Consider the following 16946-nt stretch of genomic DNA (forward strand, 5'->3'; position numbering starts at 1 on the left):
TAAAGCGTCTGTCTACAATGTGAGAGACCTGGGTTCGATCCCTGGGTTGGAAGGTTCCCTGGAGAAGGAAATGGCAACCCACTCTAGTACTCTTGCCTTGAAAATCCCATGGACAGAGGAGCTTGGTGCAGGCTACTATCCATGGGGTCCCAAAGAGTTGGGCACGACTGAGCTACTTCACTTTCACTTTCATTCTTCTTTAGTAGCCATTTTAAACTATAAATAATCATGATTGAGGAATGATATTTTTTCTTACATTAGCTTTCTAATCACTGTATATATTTCTTAAAATATGTGAAGTTTATCTTTCTGGGGAAAATACTAACAGATTTTTTTTTATCTTAGTTAAAATTGCTGGAAATAATGAATATTTGCTTATTCCATTTGTCATGAAAAAGGAAAAATAATTGTGTTATATTAATGAATCTTTTTAATCCCACAAAGGAGAATGTGTTCAACACTATTTCCAGCATACTATGCCAACAAATGTACATTAAAACACAGTCTGCAATCTCTTGCTGTTGTAAAAATTGCTGCATTCAATCTAGATTATCAGGAAAGGTATAGTTAAGAAATGAAGATTCTTAGCCCAATCAGATCTTAAAATGTAACCATGAAAAAAAACATCATTTAAAATTTTAACAGTAGCTTTATAAAATTCATGATGTATATTATCTTTAGAGGTAGAAAAGAATGAAAATATAAACAGTTAAAATGTTCAGATAACTTACAAGTGATAGAAACAATATACCTGGTTAAGAATATTTGTAATACATTCTAACTTTTGAAAAACTAATAAAAACAGTCATGCCCTCTAGCAAGTCTCCTTGATTTATACACTTAGGGAAATTTCATAGGTCTGATTAGTAATGATAATTATTATGTTTATATCTCAGTATATCTTCCTTTTTATGTATATATAGCATTTAAGAGCCAATATTCTTTTTTTCCGCATAATGCAGTGGATTTAAGCTTAAAACCTGTATCAGAATCATATGAAGAATTTTTATTAAAACATAGATTGCTGAGTATAAGAGATTCAAATTCAATAAATCTAGAGTGGGGCTTGATAGTTTGTATTTCTAGCAAGTTCCCGGGTGGTACTAATGCTTCTGGTCTCTGGACCACTGAAGAATCTGACTCTGAAATTTTTTTTTTTTTACATTATTTGTTCAGTAGTTGCTTCCGTTCTCGGTTTCTGTTTTGGGATCCCAAACCCTCACCTATTTAAGTCCACTAAAAAACATTAAAACCTCGACACAAATATCTCTGAGTAAGAGAGATCAGAAATAAAGAAAGCCAGAGACCAGTAATCATGTTATAACTCTGCTTTCTTACATGGATCTTAAACTCCCTTTTACGCCAATAAACTGCAAGTAATACAGGGTGAAGTTTCAGACTATTAAATATTTCCTTTAGGATAATGTGAGAGAACAGCATATGGATTGGGAGATGAAAGGATCCCAATGAACCAATCAGAACATTGATATTCTCAGCTTTTAAGATAACAATCATTTCATATTATTCATTCACCCAACTGTTACATTCAAAAAGTAAGTCAAAGTGTCTATAGTTAAGAGTGATATTATGATATCCACTGAGAATAAACTAATGAACAAAATAAAAATATCCCGTGACAAATGGACCTGACAGTCTATCTGCAGAAATAAACATTAAAGCAATAGTTATACAAATTATTATCTTTCCTTAAAGCTGTGTAACCATATTTCACTCACCAGGTAAGGTTGTGCAGTTTGGGTACTGCAGAAACATACTTCCCAAAGAGGTGAGCAGAAGCTAACATCAGTACTAGCTCCACCAAAACTGGAACAGGACTGCAATCCCCTAAGAAAACAGTCCCTTTTCCTTTGGGCCAAGAGTTGAAAATTAATCAAGCCCTCAACTGTAGGGTTATGTCTGCACACAAGGTGTGCATTTTTCTAATTTGTTCTCCTTGAAGGTTTGCCTTTAAAAATCATTTTCTCAGTTTAACATTTTTTGGGGAGGGTTATCATTAGGTTATCGGAGAAGTCAATGGCACCCCACTCCAGTACTTTTGCCTAGAAAATACCACGGACGGAGGAGCCTGGTAGGCTGCAGTCCATGGGGTCGCTAAGAGTCGGACACGACTGAGCGACTTCACTTTCACTTTTCACTTTCATGCATTGGAGAAGGAAATGGCAACCCACTCCAGTGTTCTTGCCTGGAGAATCCCAGGGACGGGAAGCCGGGCTGCCGTCTATGGGGTCACACAGAGTCGGACACGGCTGAAGCGACTTAGCAGTAGCAGCAGCAGCATCATTAGGTTATAATACTGCTGCTACCTATGCAGCCATCCATCCTCAAGATTCTGTCTACAATATAGAATAGCATAATATTTATCCCTTAAGATATCTTTATTAAAAATTAGCATGGAAACCAATGCCACAAAATGCTAAAAAAAAAAAATCAGTTCTGTTCTCAAACCTGGGTTAAAACTAGGTCTTAGAGCCTAGTTTTAATGCCATTTCTGTGTAATTCTACATGTCTAGAACCCCATTACATCCTTAAAGAAAGAAATCTTCTTCCTTTCAAAGTGTCCTTTGTTGGAACAGTATCAAAATACTCAGGTAAAGGCAGTTAAATTTTGTGCCTTCCAAATAGTTATTATGAAAGTCACCTCTAAGGTAAAAACTCTTGGTTCATTTGGGCTAAAAAATTACATGCCAATAGTTTTTTATTCCCTTCCTTTAGGACTTGCTACCAGAACTCCCGAGGCAGCACCAGGCTTTTATAGGAATGAAATACCAGCTATGAGACAGAGGAATCAAGTACATCATTTGCCAGGTGAAAGTGAAAATTTCTTTTATGAACAAAGAAGCTATTATCTCCACAATTTGTTCCAAAACCTTTCTTATTTGTTGTGCTAAAAATACATCTCACTCACGGGGAATAAAGACCAATTTCCCTAAAGCAAAGGTTAAAATTATAAATATGAACTTCATTAGATAAACAGCAGGAATTCCTAAGGCTTTTGAAATGTGCCACAGAATTTTGATAGTGGGGTTTTCTACTTTAAATGTGGATAATTTCATCAGGCCTATAAGAAAATATGAAGTGGCCAACAGAGAATTCAGGGAAAACCTAAGAGCCAAAAACTAGAGTAGTTTTGTAAAAATTCTCCTATATTCTTCATGATACAATTAAATATTTTCTGTGATCAGAAACAACTGTGATGCTCATGGAAACTCCAAAGAATTGCCTCAAAGGGGCAATGCTCTCTCAGAAATAGTAAGCAAAAAGAAAAGTACTATATATTTTATGCAGGCTCATTGCATATTTGGTGCTATTCATAGGAACCAAATAAGAAGAGGGACGGGACAGATGTACACCTATGGCTGATTCATTTTGATGTTTGACAGAAAACAACAAAATTCTGTAAAGCAATTATCCTTCAATTAGAAAATGAATAAAATTTTAAACAATACATAGCTTTCTTAAAATAGGCATTCATTATAAAATGACTTATGACTAGATTTACAGGCAAATTTGGCCTTGGAGTACAAAATGAAGCAGAGGAAAAGCTAACAGTTCTGCCAAGAGAACGCACTGGTCATAGCAAACACCTTCTTCCAACAACACAAGAGAAGATTCTACACATGGACATCACCAGATGGCCAACACCGAAATCAGATGGATTATATTCTTTGCAACCAAAGATGGAGAAGCTCTATACAGTCAGCAAAAACAAGACCAGGAGCTGACTGTGCTCAGATCATGAATTCCTTATTGCAAAATTCAGACTTAAACTGAAGAAAGTAGGAAAAACCACTCGACCATTCAGGTATGACCTAAATCAAATCCCTTACAATTATACAGTGGAAGTGACAAAGAGATTCAATTAGATCTGATAGAATGACTAAAGAAATATGGATGGAAGTTTGTGACATTGTACGGAAGATAGTGATCAAGACCATCCCCAAGAAAAATGCAGAAAGGCAAAATGGTTGTCTGAGGAGACCTTACATATAGCTGTGAAAAGAAGAGAAGTTAAAGGCAAAGGAGAAAAGGAAAGATATACCCATTTGAATGCAGAGTTCCAAAGAATAGCAAGGAGAGAGAAGAAAGCGTTCCTCAGTGATCAGTGCAAAGAAATAGAGGAAAACAATAGAATGGGAAAGACTAGAGATCTCTTCAAGAAAATTAGAGATACCAAGGGAACATTTCATGCAAAGATGGGCTCAATAAAGGATAGAAATGGTTTGGACCTAACAGAAGCAGAAGAGATTAAGAAGGTGGCAAGAATACACAGAGGAACTATATAAAAAAAATCTTCATGACCCAGATAACCACAATGGTGTGATCACTCACCTAGAGCCAGCAAATTTGGAAAATTCAGCAATGACCACAGGATTGGAAAAGGTCAGTTTTCATTCCAATCCCAAAGAAAGGCAATGCCAAAGAATGTTCAAACTATTGCACAACTGCAGTCATCTCACATGCTGGCAAAGTAATGCTCAAAACTTGGAACATCGAAAAAACAAGAGAGTTCCAAAAAAGCAGTTCCAGTTGTGCTTTCTTGACTGTGCCAAAGCCTTTGACTGTGTAGATCACAACAAACTGTAGAAAACTCTTCAAGAGATGGGAATACCAGACCACCTTACCTGCCTCCTGAGAAATCTGTAGACAGGTCAAGAAGAAACAGAACTGGACATGGAACAACAGACCGGTTCCATATAGGGAAAGGAGTATATCAAGGCTGTATATTGTCACCCTGCTTACTTAACTTATATGCAGAGTACATCATGCAAAATGCCAAGCTGGATGAGGCACAAGCTGGAATCAAGATAGCCAGGAGACGTATCAATAATCTCAGATAAGCAGATGACACCACCCTTATGGAGAAAGTGAAGAAGAACTAAAGAGCCTCTTGATGAAAGTGAAAAAGGAGAGTGAAAAATTTGGCTTAAAACTCGGCATTCAAAAAACTACAATCATGGCATCTGGTCCCTCACTTCATGGCAAATAGATGGGGAAACAATGAGAGACTTTTGTGGGGGTGGGGGGCGCTCCAAAATCACTGCAGATGGTGACTGCAGCCATGAAATTAAAAGATGTTTGCTCCTTGGAGGAAAAGCTATGACCAACCTAGACAGCGTATTAAAAAGCAAAGACATTACTTTGCCAACAAAGGTCTGTCTAGTCAAAGCTATGGTTTTTCCAGTAGTCATGTATGGATGTGAGAGTTGGACTGTGAAGAAGGCTGAGCACTGAAGAATTGATGCTTTTGAACTGTGGTGCTGGAGAAGACTCTTGAGAGTCCCTTGCACTGCAAGAAAATCCAACCAGTCAATCCTAAAGGAAATCATTTCTGAATATTCATTGGAAAGACTGATGCTGAAGCTGAATAAATTGAGAACAAGAAACATGAGAATTACAAAAAATACTATTGAAATTGTATGACATCCCATTGGCAGAGACAAGATGGCAGAGTAGAAGGATGTGCACTCACCTCTTCTTAGAAAAGTACCAAAGTCATAACTAACTGCTGAAATCCACCAACAATAAACACCGGAGCCTACCAAAAAAAGATCCTGTACATCCAAAGGCAAAGAAGAAGCCACAATGAGACAGTGGGAAGGGTACAATCATGATAAATCCATACCTGCCAGGTGAGCAAGCCACAAACTGGAAAATGATTATAACACAGAATTTCTCCCTCAGGAGTGAAAGTCTGAGCCCACTTCAGGCTCCCTAACCTGAGGGTCTAGTGGCAAAATGAGGAGCCCCCAGAGAATCTGGTTTGGAAGGCCTCTGGAGTTTGTTCGTGGGAATTCTGTAGGACTCGGGGAAACACAAACTCCACTCTTGGAGGGCACATATAAGGTCTCATGCATACCAGGACCCAGGAGAAAAAAAGCAGTGGCCTCATAAGAGCCAAAGTAGACCTACCTGCTAGTATTGGGTGGGGGGCTCTCCTGTGGAGGCAGGGGGCAGCTATGGCTCACTACAGGGACAAAAACACTAGCAGAATACTTATTAATTAGCGTGAACCCTCCTGGAGGTCACCATTTCCTCTCCAAGATTTGACTTCATCCAATAGACTCTAGTGCTGGGATATCTCAGACCAAACAATCAACAGGTCAGGAAATTAACCCCACCCATCAGCACACAGGCTACTTAAAATCTTCCTGAGCACATAGCTGCCCATAAAACACAGCCCTGTCCACCAGAGGGACAAGGCCCAACTCCACCCACCAGTAGCTGGGAACCAGTTCCTCCCACCATGAAGCCAGTATAAGCCTCTTAAACAGCCTCATTCACCTGGGGGTAGACAGGTGCAACCTGAGGAATGGAAACCACAATCACAGAAAGCTAGACAGTGTGAGACAGAGGACTATGTGCCAGATGCAGGAATAAGATTAAACCCCAGATGAACAACTGAATGAAGTGAAGACAAGCAATCTATCTGAAGAAGAATTCAGAGTAATGTTAGTAAAAATCCAAGATCTCAGAAGAATGGAGGCATAGATCAAGAAGAGACAGGAAATGTTTAACAAAAAGCTAGAAGACCTAAAGAGCAAACAAACAGATGAAAAATACAATAACTGAAATACAAAATACATTGAAAGGGATCAATAGCAGAAAAAGTAAGGCAGAAGAACAGATAAGTGAGCTGCAAGACAGAATGGTGGATATCATGGCTGTGGAACAGAATAAAGAAAAAAGATTGAAAGAACGGTGTAAGAGACCTCTGGGACAACATGAAAAGCACCAACATTCACATTATAGGGATCCCAGAAGGAGAAGAGAGAAAAAAAGACCTGAGAAAATATTTGAAGAGATAATAGCTGAAAACTTCCCTAACATAGGAAAGGAAACATTCACCAAAGCCCTGGAATCATGGAGTCCAGGCAGAATAAACCCAAGACGACACACACCAAGACATGTAGTAATCAAACTGACGGAAATTAAAGACAAAGAAAAAATACTAAAAGTAACCAGAGAAGATCAACAAATAACGTACCAGGAACTCCCATAAGGTTATCTGCAGGCCAGAAGGGAGTGGTAGGAGAAGGAAATGGCAACCCACTCCAGTGTTCTTGCCTGGAGAATCCCAGGGACGGGGGAGCCTGGTGGGCTGTCGTCTCTGGGGTCGCACAGAGTCGGACATGACTGAAGCGACTTAGCAGCAGCAGCAGCAGCAGGGAGTGGTATAATATTTTCAAAGTGATGAAAGGGAAGAACCTACAGCCAAGAATACTCTACCCAGCAAGGATCTCATTCAGATTTGATGGAGAAATCAATAGCCTTACAGAGAAGCAAAAGCTAAGAATTCAGTACTGTCAGACAGGCTTTGCAACAAATGCCAAAGGAACTTCTCTATGTGAAAAGAGAATGTCATAACTAGAAACAAGAAAATTATGAATGGAAAAGCTCTCTGATAAAGGCTAATACATGGTAAAGGTGGGAAGTACTCCACACACAAATACAATCTCAAAACCAGCAACTGTGATAAGAGGAGAGTACAAATACAGGCTATTGGAAATACACTGGAAATTAAAAGATCAATGACTTAGAACAATCTTTTTTATATACAGACTGTTGTATCAAAACTTCATGGTAACTGCACATGGAAAATCTACAAAGATACACACACACAGAAAAGAAAAAGTAATCCAAACACAACGGTAAAGCTAGTCATCAAATCACAGGAGAGAGCAAAAGAGGAAGGTAAGAAAAAAGACCTTCAAAAACAGATCCAAAACAGAATGGCAATAAGAATATGCATATTGATAATTACCTTAACCATAAATGGATTAAGTGCCCCAACCAAAAGACTGAGTAGCTGAATGGATACAAAAATAAGACCCATATATATGCATATATATACAAGAGACCAACTTCAGATCTAGAGACACATACAGACTGAAAGTGAGGTGATAGAAAAAGGAATTTCATGCAAATGGAAATTAAAAGAAAGTTGGAGTAGCAATACTCATATCAGACAAACATTAAAGACTGTTACAAGAGACAAAGAAGAACATTATCTAGAGGAATTGGTAAAGGAATTGATAAAGGAATCAATCATTGATAAAGGAATCAATCCAAGCAGAAGATAACAATTCTAAATATATATGCACCTAACATAGCAGCATCTCAATATATAAGGCAAATATACTAACAGCCTTAAAAAGAGAAAACAACAGTAACACAGTAATATTGGGGGACATTAACACCCCACTGTCACTGAACTGATCATTCACAAGAAACTCAGTAAGGAAACACAGGGCCTTAAATGACACATTTAGTTGATATTTACAGACTATTCAAAAGTATATAAATATAAATCCAAAAGGAGCAGAATACACGTTCTTCCTAACCGCACATGGAACATTTTGCAGGATGGATCACATGCTGGCCACAAAGTGGCCTCAGTACATTTAGGAAAATGGAAATTATATCAAGCATATTTGCTGACCATAACACTATGAGATTGTAAATCAACTACAATGAAAAAAAAAAGTAAAAAGAGCACAAACATATGGAGGCCTAACAGTATGCTACTAAACAACAATGAATCACTGAAGAAATCCAACAGGAAATAACAAATACTTAGAAACAAATAAAAATGAAAGCATAATGATCTGAAAGTTATGGGATGCCGTAAAGCAGTTTTAAGAGGAAAGTTTATAGCAATACGATCTTACCTCAGGAAATTCAAAAAAATCTCAAACAAACTTACACCTAAAGCAACTAGAGAAAAAAGAACAAACAAAACCCAGAGTGAGTAGAAGAAAAGAAATCATAAAGATCAGAGCAGAAATCAATGAAGTAAGAGTTGAAGAAAATGACAGAAAAGATCTATAGAACTAAAAGCTGGTTCTTTAAAAAGATTTTTTATAAACTGATAAACCTTTAGCCAGACTCATCACAAAAAAAGGGAGAAATCACAAATCAATAAAATTAACAATGAAAAGGGGGAAGTTACAAAAGATACCACAGAAATACAAAGGATCGTAAGAGACTACTACAAACAATTATATGCCAATAAAATGGACAATGTAGAAGAAATGGACAAATGCTTAGAAAGATGCAAACTTCCAGGTCTGAACCAGGAAGAAACTGAAAATATGAATAGACTATTACAAGCACTGATATTGAAGCTATGATTAAAAACTCACAACCAAAGCCCAGAAATCCTCCACCAAATACAAACCAAATCCAAAAACCTATTAAAAGGATCATATACTATGATCAAGTGGGATTTATCCCAGAGACACAAGGATTTTTCAATATCTGCAAATCAATCAGTGTGATATACCACATTAACAAAACTATATGACCATCTCAATAGATGCAGAAAAAGCCTTTGACAAAATTCAGCACCCATTTATGATTTTTAAAAAATTCAGAAAGTGGGCTTAGAGGGAATCTGTGCCAACATAATAAAGGCCATATACTACAAACCCACAGCAGACATCATTCTCAATGGTGAAAAACAAAGCATTTCCTTTAAGATCAGGAACAAGACAAGGGCACTCACTCTTGTCACTATTATTCACCATAGTTTTGGAAATTCTAGCCATGACTGTCAGAGCAGAAAAAGAAAAGAAATCCAAACCAAAATAGAAATAAAACTGTCACTGTTTGCAGATGACATGATCTTATGCATAGAAAATCCTAGATGCTGCCAGAAAATTGCTAGATCTCAATGAATTCAGTGAAGTTGCAGGGTACAAAATTAATGCACACAAATATGTAGCATTTTCATACACTAACAAGGAAAGATGAGAAAGAGAAATTAAGGAACAAATCCCATTTACTATCTCATCAAAAAGAATAAAATATCTAGGAATAAACCTACATATGGAGGCAAAAGACCTGTACTCTGAAAACTATATGACACCAATGAAAGAAATTGAAAATGACAAAGATGGAAAGATACTACATGTTCTTGGACTGGAAAAATAAATATTGTCAAGATGACCATGCTCCCCAAAGCAATCTATAGTTCAGTGCAATCTCTATCAAATCACCAATGACATTTTTCACAGAATTAGAACAAAAATGTTAAGTTTGTATGGAGACATAATAGAACTTGAATAGCTAAAGCAATCTTGAGAAAGAGAAACAGAGCTCGAGGAGTCCGGCTTCCTGACTTCAGACTAAAACTACTAGGCTACAGTCACCAAAACAGTAGGGTAGTGGCACAAAAATAGAAATACAGATCACGGGAACAAACTAGAAGTTCCAGAAATAAACCCACGCACCTGTGGTCAATTAATCTATGATGAAGTAGACAAGACTATACAATGGAGGACAGACAGTGTCTTCAATAAATGACTGGGAAAACTGGACAACTACATGTAAAAGAATGAAATTACAACCTTTTTATCCCATACACAAAAATGAACTCAAAATAGATTAAAGATCTAAATGTAAGACCTGATACTATAAAACTCGTAGAGGAAAACATAGGAAGAACACTCTTCAACGTAAATCAATCACAGCAATATCTTTTGATCCATCTACTGAAGTAACAGAAATAAAAACAAAAATAAACAAATGGAACCTAATTAATCTCAAACGCTCTGGCACAGCAGAGGAAACTATGCACAAAACTAAAAGACAACCCACAGATTTGGAGAAAATATTTGCAAATGAAGCCACTGACAAGGGGTTAATCTCCAAAATCTACAAACAGTTCATGCAACTCAATATAAAATACACACACACACACACACAGCCCAATCAAAAATGGCATAAGATCTAAATACACATTTCTCTAGAGAAGACACTAAGATGGCCAAGAGGCACATGAAAAGATGCTCTACATTGATAATTATTAGAGAAATGGAAATCAAAACTACAATGAGATATCATCTCACCCCAATTAGAGTCATAGTAGTGTTAGTCACTCAGTCATATTCAACTCTTTGTGACCCTGCCATAACTGTAACCCGCCAGGCTCCTCTGTCCTTGGAATTCTCCAGGCAAGAATACTGGAGTGGGTTGCCATTTCCTACTCCAGGGGATCTTTCTGACCTAGGGATAGAACATGAGTCTCCCACATTTCAGGCAGATTCTTTACCATCTGAGCCACCAGGGAAGTTTCCCCCCTCCAAGCAGAATGGCCACCATCAGCTGGAAAGGGTGTGAAGAAAAGGGAACCCTCCTACACTGTTGGTGGAAATGTAAAGTGGTACAGCCACTGTGGAGGAAAGTATATGGAGGTTCCTTAACAAACTAAAAATAGAACTACATATGACCCAACAAAATTAAATTTTGACAAAATTAGAGGTATGTAGGCTTTTCAGGACTCCATCATGGCACTGTAACCCCAAAATGTTTTTTAGTGTTTTTGTTAACTACACCCGTGTATGTATATATGTGTGTATGTATATGCACATACATGCACATACACCAGGTATTTTGTCCTATCTTCATTCCTAGCATAGGGAAGATAGAGACAAATGACATTCATTACTGTACTCCAATGAGCCAGGTGATTGATAGGTAAACTTTCCTAACATATTAATCTAAACATTTAATTTGGTGTTTTATTTATTTTATAGATATAGATTTTATAAATGTGTAGGCTACACAGGTGGTATGTTCTTACGTCAGGAACATTTGTGTTGCTTAGTGCAAAGGGCATAGATTTGGAGTCGGAGAAATCTGACCTTACTCTGCCTCCTTCCAGGGCTTCCCTGGTGGCTCAGCCAGTAAAGAATCTGCCTGCAATGTGGGTGGACCAGGTTCAATCCCTGGGTTGGGAAGAGAGCTCTCTTAGTGCAGTGTGCTTAACCAATGAGTAATGTGAAGTTTTTGTTTCCGTTTTTCGCCCATTTGGCTAATGAAACAAAATGATAGTGGTATGTACACTTTTGCTAGAAAATAAAAATGAAATTCATAGATCTGCATTCCCAAGGGCACATTGCAAAGACTGATAATGTATTTTCACTCAGTATATTTCTAGAACCACTTACCTCTTATTCCCTTTTGCCTTACTCATCTTCCATCTCAAATTCCTCAAATGTTAATGTGTAACATGTTCTTCTAACACTTGAAACATGCTTTCTTTCTGTTTTAGCCCTCTTCAGAATAACCCATCATCCTACCTTCTGAGTTCACTGTTTTTTAAAAACATTCACTCAGCACACATGTATTAATACCTATTTTATGCCAGTTAATTAGATACTGGGAATATAATCCCCATGTTTAGAAAACTCAGAATTTATAGGATGTTAATCAACAGTAAGAGAATAAAAATAAATCCAGTATAATAAAATGCAAGTGTTATAAAGAGATGTGCACAAGGTGCTATGAAGGTTAAGGTAATGGCACCAAATGAAGCCTTAGGTCAGGCTGCCTTCATAGAGGATGCTTTTTCAGCTGTCTTAAAGGATAAGTAGGAGTTTACTTGCAGCTGGACAAATGAAGAGAAGGTTTTTCTGTGAAATAGTATCTGGCACCTGTAATTAACATTTTTATAAAGAAGTTCAGCAATTAATCTTACCATCTAATTGCTCCCTTTTCCTCCCCTAGTTATACAACTGAGGATGGGGTTTGTGAGAGGGCCCCCAATTTTTAGGTAGGAAGCAGTCTACAGGAAACCAAGAAGGTATGTGGTAAAGTGGAGAAGGTATCCGAAAAAGAGGAGCAGATTTGAGAGCCAGAGTCAATTACATATTAGACTAATAGAAAGGAACTAACAGAAACTTTTTTGACCTCTTTCTGAAAGCATCTTTGTAAATCCATTTCTGAAGTAATTCAGACTATATAGATATGTTGAAATACCCTATTTAAAAACAAAATAGAATTAAAAATATAAATTCTGAAACAAATCCTTACAAAGAATTAGTTTCTATTTTAAAAATTAAGTGAAAGATTTCAAGTAGTAAAAATTCCTACTCCCTCAGTCTATCTGAATTGTGAATCAATTTACAAAATATACTTTATTTGCAACCTCTTCTGGTATAATTATTACATTTATTTATTTAGTTTGCCATATTTTTATATAAATAACAATCTTTTTATTGTGCTGATTCCAAACCCAAATTGCTCAAACTTGATTTCTCTTTAGAAGAATTATTTTTAATTTTTTAAAGACAACTGCCTGTTGCTATTATTTTTATTAGAATGATAATACTTAGATTTCCTTTAGTAAGCAGTTTAGCATGACATATTGTAGTCATCAAGCTACAGCCCACAGGCCAAAGCCAGCTTGCCACCTATTTTGGTATGACTTGAGAATTAAGAATGGGTTTTTAAATTTTAAATGGTTGAAAAAAAATCAAAAGATGAGTAATATTTCATGACACACAAAAAGTATACTTAGGTTTCTTTTACATTTAGTATATTTCATTCCTGCTGAAATATTAGAGGTATCCATCAAATAACATTTTTGATACTAAGAAGGTTAAGCTGCAAATTGATCAAGGGAATTTTATTAAACTTTAAGTTTTATAACTAGGTGGTAACAATTCAGAAATTTGTGACTTATGTTTTCTGATTTTAAATTGAGTATTCTTTCTTCTATATCATACTGCATCTTTATTTTAAAATAATTTTCCTAGTTGTAAAGAAAAACACTCATTAGAAGGCATACATTAATTGATAGTATCAATTTGGGTCTTAAAGTATTGACAGAAAAGGTTTCTAACTTGATTTCCCCTAATGCATTTCTATCATAATGCATTCTAGTTTAATATTTTATGAGATACCCTATGTAAAATATTTATTATCAGATGAGGCAAATTTTCAATAAATTGTAGTTTTCTTGATTTATCCAAACATTTTATGACAGCTTGATTTATAATAATATAATTAAACATTTTCAAATATTTTTTATTCGAGTTTTTTGAACTACTGAATTTAACATTGTAGTATTCAATGTTGAAGTCATTTCATGGTATGGTAAAGTTTCCTTGACTACATTATATACATCTCTAGTAGAATTTTCTACTTCAGAAAATGTTTATAAAGTTAATCAGTTTTTACCCTTACCATTGCTACTTATGTTATGAGTTTGTACATTTGTTGCAGTACTTACCTGTTAGATTTATCTGAAATTGACCTTTGGTTCTTTCCAAAATAAGAAATCACCTCTCATGCTATGTGTGAAAAAACTACACAAAGATACATTTGATTATTTACTGTAATAACAATTGCTTTTCTCATGTTTCTGTTTGCATAGTAAATATTTAATCCTGAATGACAAACTAACATTGAACAATATTTCCACTTCTATACATGCTCACTAATATTAATGTTCATCAGGATTTCAATAATTATACTGTAAAACATACTGTTCCCTCACACTCCTCTTCAGTTTTATATAATTAACTGCCTTTTTCCTTTTTCTGTTGTTTCAGTTAAAGGATCAAGAAAGTTAAGTCTGCCAACAGATCTTAAGGCTGATCTTGGTACGGTAGGCAAAAGCCAACAATTTTAAGTTTTCTTACATTCATTTGGCTGAACATTAACCAACCGGTCCATGAATAACAAGTTTCCTAGATGGCAGTGTTTAATGGCTTTTCAAAAAGGCTTTCTTAAAAATCACCATACAGTTCTGTTGGCAGCATTCAACATTTTGTTTGTTAACAATCATTTTACAAAACTGTTTCATAAATCATTACATACAAACTATATAATGTTTGCGGTTTTTTAATCATGAAAATGTTTTTAAACGTTAACTAGAGTCATGCATATGGACCCTTTGTGACAGTAATCATGTAAATGAGCATCATTTTCTCTGGAACTATTTGGATATTAATATCATTTACAACTAATGCTATTTAACAACAGCAACTACAAAGTCTGATACATAAAAGAATGGAGTTCTTGCCATTAAGGAAAGTTATAGAAGGTGTTATTCATTTTATTTTTTGTGGTGCTCCAAGCTCCAGTACTCTTGCCTGGAAAATCCCATGGATGGAGGAGCCTGATGGGCTGCAGTCCATGGGGTCACGAAGAGTCGGACATGACTGAGCGACTACACTTTCACTTTTCACTTTCATGCATTGGAGAAGGAAATGGCAACCCACTCCAGTGTTCTTGCCTGGAGAAGTCCAGGGACGGGGGAGCCTGGTGGGCTGCCGTCTATGGGGTCACACAGAATCAGACACAACTGAAGCGACTTAGCAGCAGCAGCAGCAGCAAGCTTATTCATAATTCTAGTGCTGAAATAAATAAGGTCTTATTAAATAGTTTTTCATCAATTTTTCTCTCAGAACTTTAATCTACTCGTCCCAGGATAGTTTCTTTTGTGAAATTTAAAGGAATCACCTTTACCTTCATCTCCTTTCTTCTGACTTAAAGTCATTGCATAAAACCTATGAATGTCAATGTCATGTCTAACATAACAAAAATTCAGTAATTAGTCTTTTGTTTTTTAGAGTGTTCAAAGCTGTTTCACGTACATGATTTTATTTAACTTTCTTAGCAACTCTTTAAAAAGTCCTCTGGTAGCTCAGACAATAAAGAATCTGCCTGCATTGCTGGAGACCTGGGTTCAATCCCTGGATTGGGATGATCTCCTGGAGAAGGGAATGGCTACCCACTGCAGTATTCTTGCCTGGACAGTTCCACAGACAGAGGAACCTAGTGGGCTACAGTCCATGGGGTTATAGTGTTGGACATGACTGAACGACTAACAGTTTCACTTTTTCAGCAACTCTTTAAGGTAGTTATCAGTATTCCTTTTTTTCTAGAACAGAAACTGACGTTATATTGTTAATAAATTGTAGAATTAAGATTTGAACCTAGATCACAGAACATAATACTCAAAGTTTATTGAGCATAATCACACACCTTATCTCATTTTACCTAAATTAAATACCTTTCAGCAATACTTTGTAACATTTAAAATCTAATTACATACCATCTTAGATGAATTTGATTAGATTATTATGTCAGTGATATTAAATGCAAAGCACATTTTAAATGCAGATGCAACATTATTCGGTATTATTAGTTCAATACTAACTAAATTGTTATGAAGTTAATTAGTATTTTGCCAGTGTAATTGATATTCAACATTTCTAGTTCCATGTATTGACCTCCTACTACATGTCAGACAGTACGCTATATAATTTGTACATATTATTTGGTATATGATAGATAGATAATAAATTAGTAATATTCTACCCACTTTACAAATAAATTAAGGGTATGAAAAATTAAAATTTGTCTAAGGTCAAAGATGGGCTCGATAAAGGACAGAAATGGTATGGACCTAACAGAAGCAGAACATGTTAAGAAGAGGTGGCAAGAATACACAGAAGAACTGTACAAAACAGATCTTCACGACCCAGATAATCACGATGGTGTGATCACTCACCTAGAGCCAGACATCCTGGAATGTGAAGTCAAGTGGGCCTTAGAAAGCATCACTATGAACAAAGGTAGTGGAGGTGATGGCATTCCAGTTGAGCTATTTCAAATCCTGAAAGATGATGCTGTGAAAGTGCTGCACTCAATATGCCGTCAAATTTTGGAAAACTCAGCAGTGGCCACAGGACTGGAAAAGGTCAGTTTTCATTACAATCCCAAAGAAAGGCAATGCCAAAGAATGCTCAAACTACCACACAATTGCACTCATCTCACATGCTAGTAAAGGAATGCTCAAAATTCTCCAATTCAGGCTTCAGCAATACATGAACCGTGAACTTCCAGATGTTCAAGCTGGTTTTAGAAAAGGCAGAGGAACTAGAGATCAAATTGCCACCATCCGATGGATCATCGAAAAAGCAAGAGAGTTCCAGAAAAACATCTATTTCTGCTTTATTGACTATGCCAAAGCCTTTGACTGTGTGGATCACAATAAACTGTGGAAAATTCTGAAAGAGATGGAAATACCAGACCACCTGACCTGCCTCTTAAGAAACCTGGGGCCAAAGAACTAAATAGACATTTCTCCCAAGAAGACATACAGATGGCTAACAAACACATGAAAAGAT

At 36.3% G+C, this 16946-nt stretch overlaps 1 protein-coding gene across 6 annotated transcripts in view; it reads left to right on the top strand.

The window, feature by feature from the left end:
- The window catches only part of STXBP5L (syntaxin binding protein 5-like), a 335496-nt gene that overhangs the window by 254850 nt on the left and 63700 nt on the right, over positions 1 to 16946 (top strand). For 3 of the 6 annotated variants that reach the window (XM_010845396.1, XM_010845394.1, XM_010845395.1), the window contains exons 21-22: positions 2734 to 2826; positions 14361 to 14411. The exons of 2 other annotated variants lie outside the window; for them this stretch is intronic. In XM_010845396.1, the coding sequence (XP_010843698.1) occupies positions 2734 to 2826; positions 14361 to 14411 (144 nt within the window). The remainder of the gene's footprint in view (positions 1 to 2733; positions 2827 to 14360; positions 14412 to 16946) is intronic. One more of the 6 variants, XM_010845397.1, reaches the window with a different exon arrangement.

This window comes from Bison bison, unplaced genomic scaffold (assembly GCF_000754665.1).
Source record: "Bison bison bison isolate TAMUID 2011002044 unplaced genomic scaffold, Bison_UMD1.0 scf7180017864215, whole genome shotgun sequence".
In the NCBI taxonomy this organism is placed as follows: Eukaryota; Metazoa; Chordata; class Mammalia; order Artiodactyla; family Bovidae; genus Bison; species Bison bison.